Source organism: Lingula anatina, chromosome 10 (genome assembly GCF_051362555.1).
Source record: "Lingula anatina isolate TDL-2025a chromosome 10, LinAna3.0, whole genome shotgun sequence".
NCBI classification, from domain to species: Eukaryota; Metazoa; Brachiopoda; class Lingulata; order Lingulida; family Lingulidae; genus Lingula; species Lingula anatina.
In genome coordinates this window covers 7969918-7992697 of record NC_141776.1, presented here as the reverse complement: position 1 = coordinate 7992697, position 22780 = coordinate 7969918, and the positions used below count along the sequence as shown (strand labels likewise).

The window sequence follows — 22780 nt, the reverse complement described above, 5'->3', positions numbered from 1 at the left end:
GAGAAATTTTTGTAAATAAAAAATGAAATAAAAGTTTTGCAATTTGAAATAATTTATTGTAACTAGAAATAATCTCATTTACAGGGTGAGTAGAAATTCCATCTGGCTTACAGCAAATTCTTATCTGGTTACTTACATCCGCTTGTGCAATTTCATTTTTAATAAGATAGAAGACTCGGCGCACAGACTATTAATACGCCATGGGCTCAATTTTCAATTTCACAAATAGAATGTGCCTTAAAGCTGCAGGGCTCGTCATGCCACAGATATTTTCGAGGAGCATGCAGCAGCAGACAGTTCTGGCCTGTGCCTCCGTTCTGGTGCCAACGATTAAAGAAGTCCCAGCCTAAGTATCCTGAAAGATCAAATTAGTCTTGTATATGACAGAGTTCTGTGTTGTTACCACACTGATTAGTCTTTTAGTAAAAGCGATACACAACCATCTGAGACTGAACTATGCAGTACATGTAGTAGGAATATAACCACCACATTATCGCTGCAAACAATTTTCGGGGAGGAGGAAGGCTAACCAAGATGATATAGACCAGTACCTTGAAAAAAGGTGATCTGCCCAAAATTATGTGACAACTACAATAAAAAATGAATGCATGCACACCAACTAAACAGTTGGCAACACACACACACACACACACACACACACACACACACATATATATATATATATATATATATAGAGAGAGAGAGAGAGAGAGAGAGAGAGAGAGAGAGAGAGAGAATGATTGATGACATATCTCACCTTGGACCAAAGATCCGTCAGAAATCCATTGCCAAATCCCTTCCATTGCCGCGTCTGTTGCTCCAGCGTGAAATCCTTTAGCACTCGGGAACAGGTCTGCAATAAATAACAATGCATACCGCATTAGACATATGGCTTGGATAGAATAGGCAAGCCTAATTTTACAAAAACGAAAAAAATATATCAGTTAAAGAATAAAGATAATGGTAAAGATTGTTCATGCCGTAAACATACGTATAATTCAAAATTTAGCTGGCATCAAGACCTGTATCTTAGATACAAATTATAGACATTCTGTCACTTTAAAAACAGATAATGTTGAAGTAGCGTCTTTCACCTTTATGTGCGGTTATGTGGTCCAGGATGAACTTCTGTTCTTCCCAAGACTTGATGGACACCAGGTTCGCCCCCATGGTACGACAGTCATGCTGTGCTTGCTGCCACGTCTTCTCCTCTCTCACAAACTTGTAACAAGAGCGTTTGAACTTCACAAAGCCAGATGCGCACTGGATCTCTGTTAAAAATTAGAGAGAATAATCGTAAGACATGTAACATATATTCTGTGGGCCGTACTGTTGCAGGTAAAACACTGTGTCACATGTCTTGTCTGTAAGAGATGCATGCAAACAACACGTGTACAATATTAGAAAATATCTTATTTCTGTAGTTCTTTATGGTTGAAATAGTTTATCAGCTACTTAATTTTAGGGTTTTGTCGCCTTTCGCCCAAAACTTCTTATTTACAGCCTTACATACATTCTTTGGGGTAATAGGTAAAAAATTCAGTGTTCAATGGCTTAATTAATTAACATTTAAACATATGTTATCTTACAGGTGATGCCATTATTGTGATCTGGGGTAAAAATAAAAAAAATTCAAATTTCTCCTTTACCTGAGCACCCACGATCACAGCTTTAGCGCCGATTTAATGACACTATTTAGTACTCCAAAACCCTGTCAGCGAATTTTCCTTTTAAGTCTTAGTTCAGATGTTATCCTTGATAAAGCAAAATAATGTCTTGGTGCTCATAACTCCATAACAAGAGCACTTAAACCAAAACGACGGCACGAAATGGTAGCTCATACACTCCTGGTAAACTATGTCAATTTTCATGATAAAATCTTGTTCAGGGATAAAGTTACGCCCCATACCGATTGCTATCTCACCTCAAAATAGAAAGGAGTAAAATTGAATATTAAAGCTTTGAGTTGCCTATGCCTATACATTGCAGCGAGAAATAAAAACTCAGATATTTTAGATTTTCGGACTTTTTATATTGTTTCCAATCTGCACAAAGATAGATGCATTATTGAATAGCTAGCATACATAGATGCATTATTGAATAGTTAGTTGCAAACAAAACCTCATTTTCGATATCTGGATGATAATAAAGGGTTACAACATCCTTAAATAGAAATATAAGGGTTTAATTGTCAATAATTTGAGAAACAAACTGACACTTCAAAACAAAGGGATGCTCTGCTCCACTTTGTAAAAGGTGTTAATGAAAGATGTATAAAAGTAAGTGAGTGTTACCAAAAAAGTGGTGGAATTTGTGGTGGAATACTTAAGTATTTTGATGTATGTTTTACTTCATTAAGAAAAGGAACATGTACGTATGCTTTACTTGGCTGAAAAAAAGGTGATGTTCTTATAGGAACAAAATTAAAAAATGCGCTAAAGTTTAAATCAGAGCAGTAAACTTTGCTGTGCTGAACACCAATTTTATCAAAAGCTCTACGAAGTTCAATTCACATCGGTTTGAACTTGAATTGGTTTCAGAAAGAGAAACAAACAAATCGCCAAGTTTTCATGAAAAATGATATCACTTTCTTCAATACTGTACTATCTGAATCAAAATCTGTGATTGTTAGGTCTTCATTTACAAGTACTCAATATACTGAAACTAGTATTATCAAGGCAGCAAAGCTGTCAAATGTACAGACAAAAAACCAAAAAAAAGATGCAAAATAGGTCATTTTGTCAATTTTGATGCAATAATAAATAATGCTTATAATAGCACAGTCAGTCAACACTGATTTTTAATCATGCACAACAGGTAACATGGTCAATTACAGGAGCAGATACAGAGATATTTTCTGACAGTATTTCAAAGTGTCTTTGTTGATCCATCCTCCATTTCGATGGTCTTCCAACAGAAACCCATTAATATAAACTTTAAAATCTGGCTGTCTTCCAGTAGACCCAGAAGATGGTCTCAATCCACCCCTTCAATAAGATTACAGTTTCAGGACCATTAGAGTTAAAATTCACATGATGAAAGTCCCAATATATGAAAAATGATGACAGTGCATAAAATGATATTACATAGTGTTTAAAGACATAAATACCAATACAACTGCTTATGTGGAAATACTGAAAATGTGCAGAGCCTCAGGTGGATGGGAGTTAAAAGTCACATCTTAAAAATGCCAGTGTTGGAGAAAAAATTAAAAAGAAAACAACAAAAATATAATTCCAATGAAGCTGCTATTCACTGCTTCCTTATCATGGACACTATGTTATCTAGCAGAGAGCTTAACCTTTGGGAGTTTACGGGGAAATATCAACAAGTGTGCTTTATGAAATCTCATTTAATGGACACTTAATCAGGCAAATGAATTTATAGCACTGAATACCCAAGGGGAATTTACAGACTGCATGACCACACAAATTTGTCTATCAAAGGTCTTCAGGCCCATAAGTCACACCTTAAGAAAAGCGGAAAGCAATAATGTACAAAAACAGGAGACTGCCAATTCTGATGCAATAATACATTATGTTTAAGTGCACAGTCAACATCAAATTTTAATTATGCACAACAGGTAACACTGATGAAAGTAAAAGCATAAGGCTTCAGGCCCATCAGAGTTCAAGTTTACAATTAGAAAGTGCCAGAATGAGAAAAATGAAAATTTCACAAAAAATGCATAAATTTAATAAAAATGATAATCCAATAGAGCTGGTTTTCTAATATGAGCTGTATGTCAATCCTAAGAATCATTCTTGTAAGAATAGTTAAAGAAATAGAAAGTAACACTTTACTTTACATAATATTAATGGTGGCAGAGCACAAAGTAGTTTTTTTTTTTGTCAATTTTGATGCAACATTACATAAAGATTAACTGTATAAATACCACCAATTTTAAAATATCTACTATTAAAAACATGGACATTAAGAAAAATTGATTACCGCTGGGCTTCATGCCCAAGGGAGCTCTAAGTCCCACATTGAAAATTGCAACATGTGAAAGATAAAAATGTTCACAAAAAAAAACTGTATTACTTGCAAACAATTAACTAATGAGACAATTTTTCAACTGAAGCTGTAATTCAGTCCTATGTTTCTTTCCTGTAAGTGTGAGAAGAGCAGGTGACATGGTTTTCCTTTCACCGCCACTACGGAGGCAGTGCCCAGAATAGGGTTTTGTTCAATTTTGATGCAATATTACACAGTGCTTAACAGCATAATAACCATAATTTTTTTAATAATAAAATAAAAGCATCATGGATATTCAGAAAATGTGCCTAGCCCATAGATTTCAGTCATACTTTGAAAATCCCAAAATGTAAACAAGAGAAAACTGTATTGGGTTTATTTCCATTTTCAACACCTTTTTACATAAAACAAAATAATCAATTGTCATTTTTATATGATCAATTAAAAATATGTTGTCAAAGCAAAAATATCAATAGAACAGTGTTAAATGTCCAACTTGCTCCATTCTGAGATTCTGAACATACTGAATGGTGGAATCTGACAAACTGTAAAGATATGAGTTTTTTTTTCCATTTTGACACTTATTACACAATACACAATATCAGGTTAACCATCATTTTTTATAATCAACTAACAACGTTGTTAAGATGCAGAAAATGTCAAAAGAACAACTTAACATATCTAATTAGTTCAAAAATGAGACTGTTAATAGCCTGAGAATTAAATTTGAAGAAAAAACACTTATATACAAAAAAAAGGCATAACTTCACCAATCTTTAACTGATCAAGCTTATTTTCATAACTTAATCTGTATTTCAGTAACACTGATCACTACTGTGAATTTCAAGACAATTGGCCAATCGATTTTCCTTAAAATGTGTTATAGGTGTTGCATATATGCTGAAAAAAAATGAAAAAACAGCAACACTTTTATAAAAATGCCCTGATCATGCCAATTTTTGAACTTGACTTGCGTATTATAGATATTAATCAGTTCTGTAAGTTTCAAGCCAAAAGGTAAAATGGTTTTCCATTTATCGTGTTATCGGTGTTGCATAAATGCTGAAAAAAGTGAAAAAAAGCACAACTTCCCTACAAATGGCCCGATCATGCTGATTTTCAAACTTGAACTGCGTATTATGAATATTCATCAGTTCTGTAAGTTTCAAGCCAAAAGGTAAAATGGTTTTCCATTTATCGTGTTATCGGTGTGGCATAAATGCTGAAAAAAGTGAAAAAACAGCATAACTTCCATATAAATGGCCCGATCATGCTGATTTTCGAACTTGACCTGCATTTTATGAATATTCATCAGTTCTGTAAGTTTCAAGCCAAAAGGTAAAATGGTTTTCCACTTATCGTGTTATCGGTGTTGCATAAATGCTGAAAAATGAGAAAAAACAGTAAAACTTCCATATAAATGGCCCGATCATGCTGATTTTCGAACTTGACCTGCATTTTATGAATATTCATCACTTCTGAAAGTTTCAAGCCAAAAGAAAAAACGGTTTTCCACTTATCGTGTTATCGGTAAAAGTGCACGGCGACGGCGATGACGGCAACGACAGCGACGACGGCAACGACGGCGACGGCGACGACAGACGCAGGTGATGGCTATATGTACAGACACGTCTGTGTCTGTACATAAAAAGGAGTCATCGATTTACAGAAAGAAAAAATATGAGACTCAATGCCACAACAACAAAATTTATGACCGTAAATTTTACATAATCTGCGCCAAAAGTTCAATCAGTTGATATTAGAGAGACTTGTGTCAGTGGTGTTTCTATTTTCAAACGTTTGGGTGTTTTCATACCTAACAACTTATATGGTCTGAACATGTCGAATACATCTATAAAAAAGCATGCGTTCTGTTGTATTTTCTGCGCCAACTTCAACGTGTCTTACTTTCCTCATCAGATCTTGCACAGGTTTGCAAAAGGTTAATTCGGTTTGTTGTTAAATACACTTCTCTTATGTGGCACCCTAGGATACCCACTGCGCAGTGCACTCTTACAAAATTTAATCCTATATGTTCTTAATTATATTTCCTGGTTTATATTATATCGATACCCTGGTACCGTAGAATCAAAACTACATGTAGCAACCTTCCAACATCAACCTATCGGCTCCTATGATTTTAAAGAGACTTATCATGCTGCAGGGCCGTAGCCTGAGCAAAATGCCAGGGGTGGCAGTAAGCGAACACGAGGGGGCGAAGCCAACGAGGGGGGAGGGGGTTTCCCCCTACAAGTGTGGAAAATTCTAAATCCCAGGGGGGGCAGCTGCCCCCCCTGCCCCCCCGGAGGCTACGGCCCTGTGCTGAAAGTATTTATACCTCATATATTACCTCGTGATTAAAGATCGCAATGGGAGAACCAAAATACCGAGAAATTATCTGGTACAGTGGTTTATATTTAGAAATCGATCTTCTTGAGAGAAAGAAAAAAAATGAAAATAATGTTCTTGGCGACTAACATCGGAAAATCAGTATTCCCTTGAATGGGAAAATTTCGCACAAAAAATCCTGGTCTTTGTCTAAAAACGACAGTTGATAAGTTTGGCTGTTTTTTTCGATTAAAATACTTTGCTGCGCATCCCGATATCTCCTTCGTGATTTCCAGTTATGTGAACTATAAACTGTTGAAATATATGTTCATATTAAACAGGTATAAAAATTAATGCAACTCTCTTTTTGTAGATAGCAGCTCGTTCCGTTCTTGGTCTTGGCTCTGTCCTTTAAAAATACGCAAAATCTAAAATATTTTTATAAAATGCTAACAACACTAAAAAGTGATGGAATACAATGTAAATTTCTGAACAATATGTTGTCAGATTAGAGTAACTCACCTGTTGTCGTTGCACCAAGGCAGGTATCAAGACTATTTCGCACAGACGAAAGGAGCTTGTTCAGTTCTGAAGTCTTGGTTCTAATGGCATCCACCTTTGAGCGTACATCGCTGGTGCCGTCTCTTAGGGAAAGGACTCCAAAGCCATCTGTTGACTTGACGAAAGTGCCCAATAGAGCTAAAACCGTGATCAAGAGACACATCGGTAGCACAGACATCTTCATAAAGTGAGACACGTCAGCACGGCGTGTTGCTGGCGGCGGCGTTTTTATAGTAGCGATCTACCCTGTCACGTGACAAAGTTAAAATTGTATAGAAAGCTATGCCCTTATTAGGTAAAAGAGACGCTTAAGACCTTTTAGCAACCCGTCGAGTATAAACTGTCAACATTGTCAAGTGGCCACGTTAACATTTCACAGAAATTTCTACCCATATAAAGTAAAGCAGGATTCAGTGGCCTTATGATCACGTGACCAATATGACATGCAGCGCGAGTAGAAAATGTAATCTAGGCTTAAGACTGGGTTCTCATCCCTAGATCGATCTAACAGGATCGGTCCATCTCCACGGGGTTTCTCGCTAACTTTCTTTCAGCTTACGTGGCCTAGATGTCTGGCAAACCTGCTAAAGCTGCTAAACGACAGTTAATTACCCCTTCAGCTTCAGTAGCCGTCAAATCTAAGCTGCTTAAGTTATTTGCAATTAAGAGAGACTCCCCTTGGAGATCTAAAGTTATTACAATAATCTCTAAATCGTGCACATATTCCATTGTCATTACAAGCATTCCCTTGAAAGATGCGATCACTGCGACTGAGGCATTCGGATAACCCTGCAATATAAAATATCTGGAGCGAAAAGAGGGGTTCTATCTTTGATGTGAAATCAAGTTACTGATTTCATTATAGTCATATGTTGTCATGAAGCTCGGGTTTTGCAGTTTTGTCGTAGAGCTTCGTCATTGGTAATGTAATTGTACTTAGTTTAAAGAGACAGAAAACGTTCATAGAATGAATGGAAGCATTGCACGTACCTGCACAATGATGTCTTTGATTTAGTTACTTTGAAGTTTGTTTATTTCTGATAAAATTTATTCGCTTTATTTAATAATTTACTTTTCTAAATATACATTTAAATCAATTGTTGCAGGGGTGGACACAAAATTAGCGACTATATCATCATATTAAGTTTCCATTGTGCTGCGACTTATGCGACATCATAAATTGTCGTTACACTCCCTACGCTAGTCCACCGTGTTAAGCCCACAGTTGCCTACGAATGGAAGTGATGTAAAGTGGAACGCTGTAGGAGACTCTCCGGGTTTAAAATGATTATAACGAGGTCTGCTGAGGTAAATCATGTTCCATGCCGATACAACTACAGTGTGAAGAAAATTGGATCCACGTATGATGTACACGTATGATAAGTCCTTGGTAGCAACCACGAGAACCTGTTAACTTGAGAACGAGTGATTCAGTGTATGTCGTTATGAGGCTCAAATTCTGTGATCTCATCTAAACAGCTGGTCTAAGAAAATTTAATTGTAGTCGAGTGACTGAAGCATGAGTTTGAAAAGTAAAGAAAACAACTCTGAAGACAAATGAACGACGTTATTTTACACGATAAATAAGTTGATGTTCATTATGGACAGAACAAACACTTTAGAATGATTAGAGATTCATTGGGTTCTTGTTGTTGTGCTTAGATGTCAGTTTTGTCTACTGATTCATATTATCGAGTAGATGGGTTTCCGATTTCTAATTGCCCTCCCTTCCTCCCATTCCACCATGTCTAAGCTTTAATGTGTCATCTCTTCTTTCTTTGACGGGCAGGTGCTCTTTTCCACTTTTATTCTCGAAAAAAAATGAAATAAAACATAAATAAAAATAATTAAGTATTCCACCACATTTTTGCTAACACTTGTTTTTATACATCTTTTACTAACACCTTTAATAAAGTGGATCTGGTTACAATTACATCTGATTTTACAACTTCTTTTTCCTTAAGTAAGCAGATTCTGCACACAGACTGCAAACATATCAAGGTTCTCAATTTTCAATTTCACAAATAGAATGTGCCTTGGTATTGCAGTACGTGTCATGCCACAGATATTTGCGGGGAGCAAACAGTAGCAGGCAGTTCTGGCCTTTGCCTCCGTCCTGATACCAACTTTGAAAGAAGTCCCAGCCTAAGTATCCTGAAAAGGTTCAAGTAGTTCTGTATACGAGTTCTGTGTTGTAACCACACTGACTAACCTTTAACTAATAGTGCTACACATCCATCCCAAACTGAACCATATGGCGTACATCTTTTAGGAATATAACCATCAGATAATCGTTGCACATAGTTTTCGGGAGGAGGAAGGCTACACAGGATCATATATAGACCAGTACCTTGAAAATGGTAATTTGCCAAAAATAATGCAACAACAGCAATAATAAAAACATAAATGTATGCAAACTAACTAAATATTGCAATACATTTACAGTAAATATAAGAGTATATAACAACCATTGAAATCATTGAAAAGCCGTATCTCACCTTGGACCAGAGATCCGTCAGAAACCCATTGCCAAATGCCTTCCATTGCCGTGTCTGTTGCTCCAGCGTGAAACCCCTCAGAACTCGGGAACAGATCTGCAATAGGTAACAACGCATAACACACTAGTCTTATGTCGTGTATAGAAAAGGCAACCCCAATTTTACAAAGACGAAAAAAATGTCAGTTTAGGAAAAGAGATAATAGGAAAGATTGTTCATGTCGTAAACGTAGGCATAATTAATTGAAAATCAAATTAACTGACACCAGTATCTGTACCTTACATGCAACAAACGGATAGTGTTGAACTATTGTCTGTCACCTTTGTGTGTGGCTATGTGGTCCAAGATAAACTTCTGCTCTTCCCAAGACTTAATGGACACTAGGTTTGCCCCCATGTTACGACAGTCATGCTGTGCCTGCTGCCACGTCTTTTCCTTTATCACAAACTTGTAGCACGAGCGTTGGAACTTCACAAAGCCAGATGCGCACTTGATATCTGTTAAAAATTAGAGATAATGCTCCTAAGAAGATTCACTGAAACATGTATTCAGTGGTCCATACAGTTGCAGGTAAAACATTGTGTCACCTGCGTTGTCTGTAAGAGATGCATGTAAAAAACAAATGTACAATATTAGAAAATTTACACGTGACGTTATAATTGTGATCTGGGGGTTAAAATGAAAAAAATAATAAATTTCTCATTTACCTGAGCACTCACGATCACAGTTTCAACGCCGACAAAACCCTGCCAGCGATTTTTCTTAAAAGTCTTAGTTCAGATTTTATCATTGATAAAGCAAAACAATTTCTTGTTTAATGAAAATATGAAATTAGGTGCTCATAACCCCATAACAAAAGCATTTAAACCAAAACGACGACACGGGATGGTAGCTCAGATACTCCTGCTAAGGCGTGACAAATTGCGTGATAAAATCTTGTTCAAGGATAAAGTTACGCCCCATACCGATTGCTATCTCACCTCAAAATAGAGAGGCGTTAAAGCTTTGAGTTGACTATGCTCATACACTGCAATACGAAATATAAACGCCGATATTTTAGATTTTCGGAGATTTCTTATATTGTTTCTAATCAGAACAAAGATAGATGCATTATTGAATAATTAGATGCAAGAAAAACTTATTTTCGGTATCTGTGCGATAGTACAGAGATAAAGTATCCTTAAATAGCAATATAAGGGCTTATTTGTCAATCATTTGAGAAACAAACTGATACTTCAAAACAAGGACATGCTTTGCTCCACTTTGTAAAAGATGTTAGTAAAAGATGTATAAAAACAAGTGTTAGCAAAAATGTGGTGGAATACTTAATTATTTTTATTTATGTTTTATTTCATGAAGAAAAGGAAGATGTATGCTTCATCAATTATAGGAATAAAATTTTAAAAAATGCGCATTAGTTTCAATCAGAGCAGTAAACTTTGCTGTGTTGAACACCAATTTTATCAAAAGCTCTAAGAAGTTCAATTCACATGGGTTCGAACTTAAAGAATTTTCAGTTTTAAAAAAAAGGTTGTCCAGAAAACCAAACAAATCGCCAGTTATTTATGAAAAATGAGATCACTATCTCGAAAACGGTGCTAGCAGATATTACACGAAGACTAAGGTTCTGTGGTATCTGATATACAGTATATCTAAGTTTGCTTATCCATATGTTTGTGCTTGCTATGTGAATATTTCCTAAGAAATTGGCAAAAAAGTGTAAATCATATCAAGAAGACTATGACAACAGCAGAAAAAAATGTAACATGCATAACAAATTGACGGAAATAACAATATAAAAATTAGCGTAACTTGCTTTCTCTAGAGAGTTCAGAGAATAAAACGAAATAAAAGTACAGACGATAGCAGCATTGAAGGTTTGGCTCTATCTCTTTAAAAATACGCAACATCTTTAAAATATTTTTAGAAAATGCTGACAACACCAAAGAATGATGAAATACAAATGTTAAGTTCTGAACAACACGTTGTTAGATGAGCGTAACTGACCGGTTTTAGTTCCATCAAGGCAGGAATCAAGACTATTTCGCACAGACAAAAGGAGCTTGTTCAGTTCTGAAGTCTTGGCTCTAATGGCATCTACCTTTGAGCGTACATCGCTGGTGCCGTCTCTTAGGGAAAGGACTCCAAGGCCATCTGCTGACTGGACAAAATTGCCCAACAGAGCTAAAATCGTGGTCAAGAGACATAACGGTAGCACAGTCATCTTCACGCAGTGAGCGCGGCGTGTTGCTGGCGGCGGTGTTTTTATAGTAACGAAGTGCCCTGTCACGTGGCCACGTTAACATTGTATAGAAATTTGTGTCCTTATTTGGTAAAACAGACGCTAATGATCTCTTGGCAACCCGTTGCGTTTAACCCTTAACCTTGTCAAGGGACCGTGTTAACATTTCTCAGAAATTTCTACCCATATAAAGTAAAACATGAATCAGTGGCACGTGACCAATATGACATGCACCTCAAGTAGGCTTAAATCGTGCGCATATTACATTGTCATCACAAGCGTTCCTTTGAAAGCTGCGGTCACTGCGCATGCGGCATTCAGATAACTCTGCAGTATGAAATATTTGGAGCAAAAATAGGGGCTCTATCACCCTAACAAGAAAATCTTATAGGATTCTACAAGTTCCTGTAGGATCCTATGGGAAATTGGGCGTATAAGATCCTATAGGATCACATAGGACTTTTTTCTCAAGGGCAGTTATTTTCTCATGAAGCTCGGGTCCTGCGGTTTTGTCGGAGAGCTTCGTCTATTGTGATGTAATGCAATTCGTAGTAGTTGATTTAAAGAGACAAAAAACGTTCATAGATTAAATGAAATCATTACATGTTCCTGCACAATGACAATCTTTAATTTAGTTTGAAGTTTATTTCCGATTTGATTCATTTCCTTTACTTATTAATTTACTTATCTAAATATATTTTTAGAAATTTTTTTTGTTGCGGGGATGGACACATAAATAGCAACTATACCATCACTTAAGACATATAAAGTTTCCATTGTGCCAAATCATCATAAAATTGTCGTTATGCTTTTAAAGTAGCCCACAGTTGTCCACGAATGGAAGTGATGTTTAGTTGCGAGCTGTAAGAGACTCTTATCCTGGTTTAAAATCGTTATCACGAGGTCTGCTGGTAGATCTTGTCAAGTGCCAATACAACTGCACTGTGAGCAGGGGTGTAACCAGACCTTTTAAAATTGTACGCACAGATTTTGAAAATTCCCAGGTACAATTATATTCCGTGAAAAATACACTGAATTTATGGAGAATAATATCATGGTTGGCTCAAAAAATTGTACGCACAGTGCATCCGTGCGTATGCCTGGTTACGCCCCTGGTGAGGAATATTAGCAGCAACTTAGATTCACGTGTGATGTATGATGTGTCCTTGAATTGGTAATAACAAAGAGAACCGTATCTGATTTTTAACGAGTGATTCGATCAGTGTACCGTGTATGTCGTTATGAGTCTCAAATTCTATGATATCATCTAAACAGCTGGTCTAAGAAAATTGAATTGTAGTCGAGTGACTGAAGCAGAAGTTTGAAAAGTAAGGTAAACAATAAGGTCGCGCGACAAGGTTATTTTCAGTTGCACCCTGGATTACGCACGCTTGCTCCGCAAGGTGGCGCCTGTGGTGGGGGGGGCAGCACAGCCCATATGGTTACTGTGGCGAAGGTGACAGGTACTTCCAAACATTTTTTCATAACTGTCATTTTTCCTCATTCTATTCATGAATTTGATATTTACGGCAATTGAAAATGTGGCAACGGCAAAAGTGAATCTTGGTGCGTTGACAGGCCGCACAGGTGTCCCCAATTAACCGCCACCAAAGAAGAGACCCCAAGCATTAAACAACACAACCTGTAGATATTGGAAATTTGGCGAAAGTTAAGCAACTGAGGCTTTATTAGATTTGGGCAGAAATCGAGAGGAATGTCCAGTGACATGCCAAACCCCAAAGTTCAAGTCTTGGCCCTTGACACCAGTAACGCACCCCTTAGTCAAGAATCTGAACAAATCGCTGTTGGACAGGTATGCTCTATTTTCTACAGGCGTTTTGTGATTTTATCAACTTGATTGCCAAGTGCCAGACCTTTTCTTCCCAGGTACTAGTAGCAAACTTTATCAGATAACAATCTGACACTAGCCAAGCTGCACTAAAAGCGCTGTAAACTCAGTTATCAATGCTGTCATCTTTACCTGTATCTTTACCGCTATTATGCCAGTGGTACGTTTGATACATTTGAGTAAGGAAATATGTTTTAATGCTTATGAAGTTATGTTCATTTGTAATACGTTAGCATCAACCTGTTAATAAAAACTTGGAAACTTTCAATGTTATTACACAATAACAGTATAATGATGGGAGATGTTATGATTAAATGCTTAGAAGAATAATAAAAACAAATTATGTGAAATATAAAATGAATTGATTTTATTTGGGTTATTTATTTATTTATTTCAAACCAATTAATTATCAAACATGAAGCTTATTTTTGGAAACATTCACAGATATATGAAATATAACCCTGCTGGTACACAGATCTACAGTTCTAAAATGCAAATACCAAGTACCGTTCACACACCACTGATGAGATGTGAATAATCATATGTATAAAGTAGTAAAAATATCACAAAATGTGTGTAAGCAAGATATTTCTGCAAGTAACCTCATTAATCAGTCAGGAAACTTCATAATGCACCCAATAAATGTAGAAATTTGAGACAGAGAAATTCTACATACAGGCATGACAGATTTACCATATATTGCCACCAACCCTTAACTGAATGGGCATTGAAAGAACAAAGTGAGTCTCCCTCCCATTAAAAATGAAAAATAAAAATAAACAAATAAAAAACAGATACTGTCATTCTTAATACTGAAAAACAATGGCACCTTGCAGCCTTCACTGCCTCTCTATTTGCAGACAATGCTCTAGTCACTGTAACTGTGTACTTTTGAGGCATAGATGCAAGAATAACTTCTTTGAAGTATATTGTGAAGGTCTCTTTTGTCATAAATCTGCCATGTATAACCTGAATGTACAACGATTCACACCGCAGCAGCTTGTCTTAGTAAGGACTCAACCAGTTTGAAAACTTGTGGCATAGCTTCAGGGACAAGATCACACCATCTATCCTTGCTGTGATGATGGATCTACTAGTACATTATCTATGTCTTGTCCTCCTAGTTTCTCTAATACCATTTCCCCTGATCTATGCTCACATCAATCTCTACAGCTTTACCAACTGCTACACAGTTGTTACATCTGAAAGTATAAAGCAAATTTGTAATAAAGCACTATCAATTTACTTGTTAGATATTGATTTGAGGGCAAGAGAAAAATGCAGAAACCTCATATCATAATCAAGATAATTGAAAATCAAATATGCATAATCAAATTAATAGCTTTAATTGTACATACTACTGATAATTTAATCTTTTAAACTTCAGCATAAATTTCTCTTGTTAAAGCATAGCCACTTTATCAAAATGTGTTTGAAAAAATAATAATAATAATGATAACAAAAATAAACAACCTGCACACAAGATGGAACATGGAGGTCAATTGCCACAAAATAAATTGATTTGTACTTGGTAGCCTGAGAAATAGTATCAGGTATTAATTTGAGCAGTAAATTGAGTAATAATACCACAGAGTTAACAATGACACAAGCATATGGTGTTGTGTAACAAAATTCATGCATTACTTGATGTGGCAGTGTCCTCCTCAACCTATCGTGCACCGCAGGTTTTGATTTTCAATGTCATCAAAAAATTTTATTGTTGTTAGTTTGATTTATGTATCTGCTATTCAAATAATATCCTTTGGAAAATAACTGACTGATTTAATTATGCTTTTGCAACATGAAATTATCAGTAACTTTGCCGGTTCACGTGTATACAGTACCTTGTTATCAGTGCTGCTCTTTTCTCCCCAACTCGCCACTGACAGGCTAACCACATCGTTTCAAAACAACGTTGGTATGCTCCTTTACTTTTGGTGTTGGCAGTTTCGCCCTGGGGACATCGTTTTTGGTTAAAAACAACGTATCGTTTTCACCCATCTATGCTTTGCTCGTGTACAAAATGGCCGCTTGCTGCCCCCCAAGGGAAAAATCGTAGCACGCGGGTAGTTACGCAAGACCTGTGACGTATAACGCGCGCAAGGTTATTGTGAAGACAAAAGTACGGCAGGAATTATTTTACACAAGGAATAAATTGATGCTCTTTATGGACAGAACAAATGCTTTTGAAGGATTAGAAATTTGTTAGATCCTAGTAATTTTGATCATGGAACTTAAGTTTCATGTTGTGATTTAAGTTGCCATCCATCCCTCCCTTTCCACCCTTCTTTCTTACAAGGGCAGGGGCTTCATTTCCACATTTGTTTTCGGAAAAGGTCCCGAAAGTAAAAAGTGTCTTTAGTTTTAAGGTTCCCATCTTTTATCTCGTCTCTTTATTAATGAATCTGAAAAAACGCACATGGCTATATACTGTCAGCCAAAATTCGTTGCCACACAGCAGTTGCTAGGCTGCCAATATGTTAGACCCCACTCTCCCTCAAATCTGTCAATTCTCGCCAGTTTTTACGTTAAGACGCGAGGTTTTGGACTCTATGCGCTGACTCTTATTGCAATCGTCTGTTCACAGTATGCCACTTGGTGACAAGATGTTGACAATAGTGTAGTGTAACTGACTGCTGGATTTAAGTAGCTACAACGGGCTGATTTATCATGAAATGTGTATAAAAGGTAATGCAAGAATTTGTTTTGCAAATAAAAAATTAACTAACAACAATCTACCATTTCACTCATGCTATTCAAAATGATTTATTGTAACCAGAAATAATCTCGTTTTCAGGGTGAGTAGAATTTCATCATGTTTACCCCAAGTTCTTATCTGTTACTAACATCCGCTTGTACAACTTCATTTTTAATGAGCTAGTATAGACTCTGCACATAGACTATTAATACAGCAAGGTGCTCAATTTTCCATTTCACAAATAGAATGTGCTTTATTGCTGCAGAGCTCATCATGCCACAGATATTTGCCTTTTGCAAACAGCAGCAGACAGTTCTGGCCTCGGCTCTGGTGCCAACGATGGAAGAAGTCCCAGCCTAAGTATCCTTAAAGATGAAATTAAACTTGTATACGACAGAGCTCTGTGTTGTAACACAATGACACATCCTAACTAATAGTGGTACACATCCATCCCAAACTGAATTATGAAATACAACTAGTAGGAATATAACCATCAGATTGTCGTTGCAGACAATTTTCGGGAGGAGGAAGGCTACACAAGATCATACATGTATAGACCAGTGGGTTGAAAATGGTGATCTGCCGAAAATAATGCAACAACAGCAACAATAAAAACACTAATGCATGAAAACTAACTAAATAGTTGGCAATACATTTACAGTCAATATAAGAGTGAATAACAACCATTGAAATCATTGAAAAGCCGTATCTCACCTTGGACCAGAGATCCGTCAGAAACCCATTGCCAAATGCCTTCCATTGCCGTGTCTTTTGCTCCAGCGTGAAACTCCTCAGAATTCGGGAACAGATCTGCAGTAGGTAACAACGCATAACACACTAGACTTATGTCGTGTATCGAATAGGCAACCCCAATTTTACAAAAACGAAAAAATGTCCGTTTAAGAAAAGAGATAATAGGAAAGATTGTTCATGTCGTAAACGTAGGCCTAATCAACTGAAAACCAAATTAACTGACACCAGTATCTGTACCTTACATGCAACAAACGGATAGTGTTGAACTAGTGTCTGTCACCTTTGTGTGGGGCTATGTGGTTCAGGATAAACTTCTGCTCTTCCCAAGACTTAATGGACACCAGATTCGCCCCCATGGTACGACAGGCATTCTGTGCCTGCTGCCACGTCTTCTCCTCTCTCACAAACTTGTAGCACGAGCTTTGGGACTTCACAAAGCCAGACACGCACTGGTTCTCTGTTTAAAAATTTTATTTTAAAAGAGAATAATCCTAAGAAGATTCACTGAAACATGTATTCAGTGGTCCGTACTGTATTCCATCGGAATACAAATGTAAATTTCTTAACAATGTTGTTAGATGAGCGTAACTCACCGCAGGAATCGGGAATATTTCGCACAGACGAAAGGAGCTTGTTCAGTTCTGAAATCTTGGCTCTAATGGCATCTACCTTTGAGCGTACATTGCTGGTGCCGTCTCTTGACTGCAAAGCCATCTTTTGACTGGACACAAGAGACACTTGGGTAGCACAGACATCTTCACCAAATGAGACACGTAAGCGTGGTGTGTTGCTGGCGGAGGCGTTTTTATAGTAAGGTGTGCTGTCACGTGGCCACGTTAACATTTCTCACAAACTTTTACCCATATTAAATAAAACAGAAATCAAAGGCCTCATGAGCACGTGACCATATGACGTGCACCTCAAGTTGTAAATGTGATCTATGCTTAAATCGTACACATATACAACTGTCATCACCACCGTTCCTTTGAAAGGTGAGATCACGATAACTCTACAATATAAAATATCTGGAGCGAATAGAGTGGTTCTATCTTTGTAGTAGGCTTGTTAAGAGGTCAAACGCTGCATTTTGTAGTACAAATGTCTAACTTGGCATAAATGTTCCTTGGGCCAAAAGAAATTTTTTTATCCAAAGAGACGCCCTCTATCGATACATTAATTAGCATAAATTATGCAAATTATGTGCCAAAATATATAATATTTCATATTTCCATTAATTTTTGGCCTAGAAACATGTATAGATTATCAAACCTGACTAAATTAGGGACAAGGAACCCATTTTTGATCATTTGGAAGCAATTGGTGGCCATTTTGTGCCTCAAATCCAAGATGGCCGCCACCCGCCATTTTGAAAGTGGACATAATTTTGCGATTTTATGTTGAATTTTGAAGCGTTTGGTCTAACTATACTTGATATATATATATATCGATTCTTACTATTTTGGGGGTGCAAAAGTCATTTTTGATATTGTTATGGTGATAGTAGGTGATTTGAAGGAACAAAGAGGGTGTTTTAAGTGCCTACCAAGATATGTGTGAACGCTGCAAAACCATGGATATTGATAACCCGCATTCAAATATATCTCAATGCAATTTTTTGTTATATACCATCGCTATTGGACTATATTATGAGCAAAAAAAACACATTTTTACCATTATGGAGGCCATTGGTGGCCGTTTTATCCCTCAAATCCAAGATGGCCGCCAAAAACCATTTTGAAATTGGGCATAATTCGCTATTTTGAAACTATATGTATTACATCTTTGTACCATAATGGTAAAAATGTGTTTTTTTGCTCATAATATAGTCCAATACTCTTGCACCCCCAAAATAGTAAGAATCGATATATATATCAAGTAAAGTTAGACCAAACGCTTCAAAATATAACATAAAATAGCAAAATTATGTCCACTTTCAAAATGGCGGGTGGCGGCCATCTTGGATTTGAGGCACAAAATGGCCACCAATTGCTTCCAAATGATCAAAAAATTGGTTCCTTGTCCCTAATTTAGTCAGGTTTGATAATCTATACATGTTTCTAGGCCAAAAATTAATGGAAATATGAAATATTATATATTTTGGCACATAATTTGCATTATTTATGCTAATTAATGTATCGATAGAGGGCGTCTCTTTGGATAAAAAAATTTCTTTTGGCCCAAGGAACATTTATGCCAAGTTAGACATTTGTACTACAAAATGCAGCGTTTGGCCATTTTTTGGTCCTTAACAAGCCTACTATTGATGCAAAATTGAGTTACTGATTTCATCAGTTATATGTTGTCACGAAGCTCGCGTTTTGCAGTTCTGTCGAAGAGCTTCGTTTATAGTGATGCAATACAATATGTAGTACTACAGTAGTAATACGTTTAAAGAGAAAGAAAACACTGTTAGAATAAATGAAAGCATTGCATGTTAGGGATAATCTTTGATTTAGTTCCTTTGAAGTTTGTTTATTTCTGATAAAATGTGTTTCGTTTATTTATTAATTTACTTATAATTATATATACACATATAGTATTTTTTTCTTGTGGGTGTGGACACAGAAAAAGCGACTATACCGTCATTTAAGGCATATTTTAATATGTGTCCATTGTATCAAGTCACCATATACATGTAATCCTCGTTACACCCCCTTAAGGCTGGGTCACACTGCGCTTGCGACCTTTTTGCAACATTTTTGCAACCACAAAATCTGGCGGTCGCTTGCGATCACTTTGCAAGCTAATTAAGAAGCTCTGGTCAATTTTTATCGGCAAGCAGTCGCAAACCGGTTGCAACAAGGTTGCAGTATGGTATCTGCAACCTCTTATAGACCATCTTCAAGTTCTAGGTTACCAGTCGCACACTGTTTGCCGAGCGATACACAACCTGTCTGCAACCACTTGGTGACCGAAAACCGGTTGCAGGACTGTAGCAATCGCTTGTCAACTGGTAGCCGCTAGGTCGCACAGACTATATATGTTGCCAACTTGTGACAGTAGCTGCTTTCACATAAATTCCCCTCTCACAAAAATGTTCTAGTAAAACGACTCCTTTTCAAAAAGACGGGACTGCTATAATCATTGACTTTATTTACCTAAGAAGTAAAACGAGTAAAAAAAGTCGAAAATACTGGGTGAACCCGTGGATTGCAAGATGCCCCTTGTAAGGCGATTACAAACATTTGATGAAAGAACTTCGAATTTAAAATCAGGAAGTTTTCATTTCCTTCCTAAAAATAGAACCAACAATGTTTTATGAACTTTTGAAAAGACTACACCCTCACCTAACGAAACCAGTGCTGTAATAAAAACATAAACTTGCATACGTTTTAATCCTTATTAATCTCATAATACTCTTTAATATTTTCTTGATCAAATACTTGGTCTCTTTGAGATTGCAAGACCTGTGCAGTTACGGTCACACCGAAGAAAAAACCTCTTTGCGACTTGCAACTATCACCGGTTGTAAAAAGGTCGGCGACCGGTTGCAACAACTCGCAAAGTGGTTTCCAAATGAACGCTGGGCTAATATCCGGTTGCGCCGGTTTTCGGTGCAGCACCGATAACCTCCTGGCGACCGAAAAACCTACTTGTGGTATCCAACCGGTTGCCAACAGGTTGCCGACTGCTTTGCAACTGATTTACAACCGAATGTGTGGTTTTCCCTTTGTCTTTTTAATCCTAGGCGTTTGCCACTTACAATACAACGTAATTAAATCGTGACAAGCCATGCGCATCGTGTACTTTTTACACTCTCATCCTTGTAGTGAGGATACCAAACACTGGAAAGATGTTAAATTGTTTGTGTTGAAACTATTTTTATTTAAGTCTATTGGACACATTTTACGATTTGTTTGTGGATGATTTTGATTGTTGAAATTATGATATTAAATAGCAGTTATACCTTGCTGATTAAATCGCTTTTATTTTCCGTTTTCTCAGCATTCGTGTATTTGTTTCATTGTTTACTCTGATAATATGGGTTTGCAAATTTTAAATAACTTACAGCGATATATAATTGAGGTTTTCGGCATTTTACCTATGATTTTCGTAAAATGATAAAATAAATAAACGTCAAAAAAGCGTACATTGCTTTTATCATCACATTTTTTGGGTTTCGTAAGTGTGAAATACCTGGTATATGAAAGCCTTGGCAATTGGTTTAAAATGTTGCCAACAAATGCAATTTATGTTTACTTTTTCTAAAGTATTATAATTTATGACCTTGATATTTAGAAGGCTTACATAACATATTATGAAAAAAAAGTCTTTGCCCAAATAGACCACCATCCTACGCCTATTTTTTTTTTTTTTTTTTTTTTTTTTGCAGTCGCTTGCAACCTTCCTGCGACATATTTTCGAACGCCTGCGATCGGCAAAAAACCTGTGAGCGACCAAGATACTAAAGACCGTCAATCGACCATGCAGTTACAACTGCAACCTTCTAGCGACCTGCTGCCGACTACTTGCGACTGGTAAAAAACTTGTAAGCGACCAGTCGACTAAATACGCTCAATCGACCATGCAGTTGCAAATGGTATGCTGCTGGTTATAGCAACCTACTGACAACCAAGAAGAGACCGATAGGCAACCTTTAGGATACCGATAATTTTCATCTTTAGTCGCACTGGTTGTCGGTGCACAAAAAATGGCCTTCATGTGTCAACGATCGCAGGCGACCTGTTTGCAACCTAATGCGACCACTTTAAAATCTTTGGCAACCTCCCTGAGACTGAGGTTGCAAAGAGGTTGCCAAAAGGTTGCAAGCGCAGTGTGATCCAGGCTTAAAGTAGCTCACCTTGTGTAGCTCATAGTTGTCCACGGATGGAAGTGATGTTAAGTTGAGAGCTGTAAAAGATTCTAATCCGGGTTTAAAATAGGTATCACGAGGTCTGCTGAGGCAGATCATGTCTCATGTCGATACAACTGCACTGTGAGGAATATCAGCAGCAACTTAGAACCACGTATGACGTATGATGTGTCCTTGGTAGCAACCACTGGAACCGGATCCGATTTTTAGCATGAGAACGAGTGATTCGATCAGTGTATGTCGCTGTAAGTGTCAAATTCTGTGATCTCATCTAAACAGCTGGTCTAAGAAAATTTTGCTGTAGTCAAATGACCGAAGCAGGAGTTTGAAAAATCAAGAAACAATTATTGTGAAGACAAAAGAGCGGCAGGCATTATTTACACCATGAATAAATTGTTGCTCTTTATGAACAAAACAGACATAGGCTACTTTTTAATGATAAAAGATTTATTATAACCTAGTTCTTGTGATTTAATATCAGCTTCTACGGATTCAAATTATCATGTAGAGGGGTTCCCGATTTCTCGTTGCCCTCCCTCCCTCCCTCCAATTCCTTCTTATATACGCTTTATTGTGTAATTTCTTCTTACTGACAAGGTCAGGAGCTTAATTTCTACATTTTTCGGAAAAGTTCCAAAAGGTAAAAAGGCAGGTCCTGGTGTCTTTAGTTTTAAGGTTCCCATCTTTTATCTTGTCTGTTTATTAACAAATTTGAAAAACACCCATGACTACATTCTGTCTGCTAATATTCGTTGCCACACCGCACTTGCTAGTCTGCCAATATGTCAGACCCCACTCAACCTCCAATCTACCAATTCTCGTCAGTTTTTACGTTAAGTCGCGAGATTACGCTCTCTGGGCTGACCCTTATTGTAATCGTCTTTTCGCAATAGACCACTAGGTGATAGGATGTTGACAATAGTGTAGTATAAGTGACTGCTGGATATTAAGAAGCTATAGCGGACCGATTTTTCGAGAAATGTTTGTACTAGACAATGCTAGAATTTGCTTCGTAAAAAATCAAATAAAAATAAAAAATGAAATAAAAATTTTGCTATTT

The 22780-nt window shown here is 36.9% G+C and overlaps 2 protein-coding genes across 2 annotated transcripts; both read right to left on the bottom strand.

Annotated features, from left to right (window-relative positions):
• Positions 1–36: 36 nt before the first annotated feature.
• LOC106169273 (perlucin-like protein) lies at positions 37–7074 on the bottom strand. Its single transcript, XM_086996939.1, has 4 exons — positions 6829–7074; positions 1095–1271; positions 758–853; positions 37–355 (listed from the first exon to the last, which is right to left on the bottom strand). The coding sequence occupies exons 1-4, from the start codon at positions 7049–7051 to the stop codon at positions 207–209; spliced, it is 645 nt and encodes a 214-aa protein (XP_086853065.1). The 5' UTR covers positions 7052–7074; the 3' UTR covers positions 37–206.
• Positions 7075–8791: 1717 nt separating this feature from the next.
• LOC106166678 (perlucin-like protein) lies at positions 8792–11614 on the bottom strand. The gene is made up of 4 exons (XM_086996940.1): positions 11373–11614; positions 9686–9862; positions 9366–9461; positions 8792–9021 (listed from the first exon to the last, which is right to left on the bottom strand). Exons 1-4 carry the CDS (start codon positions 11587–11589, stop codon positions 8873–8875), a joined length of 639 nt encoding a protein of 212 aa, XP_086853066.1. The 5' UTR covers positions 11590–11614; the 3' UTR covers positions 8792–8872.
• Between the last annotated feature and the right edge of the window lie 11166 nt (positions 11615–22780).

Excerpts from the sequence above, each read along its gene's own strand:
- LOC106169273 (XM_086996939.1), bottom strand. The coding sequence starts at position 7,051 with ATGAAGATGTCTGTGCTACCGATGTGTCTCTTGATCACGGTTTTAGCT. Across the intron at positions 854-1,094 it reads CCACATAACCGCACATAAAG|ACCTGTTCCCGAGTGCTAAA; the intron begins GTGAAAGACGCT and ends TATTTATTGCAG. Across the intron at positions 356-757 it reads TGACGGATCTTTGGTCCAAG|GATACTTAGGCTGGGACTTC; the intron begins GTGAGATATGTC and ends TTGATCTTTCAG.
- LOC106166678 (XM_086996940.1), bottom strand. The coding sequence starts at position 11,589 with ATGACTGTGCTACCGTTATGTCTCTTGACCACGATTTTAGCTCTGTTG. Across the intron at positions 9,462-9,685 it reads CCACATAGCCACACACAAAG|ATCTGTTCCCGAGTTCTGAG; the intron begins GTGACAGACAAT and ends TACCTATTGCAG. Across the intron at positions 9,022-9,365 it reads TGACGGATCTCTGGTCCAAG|GATACTTAGGCTGGGACTTC; the intron begins GTGAGATACGGC and ends GAACCTTTTCAG.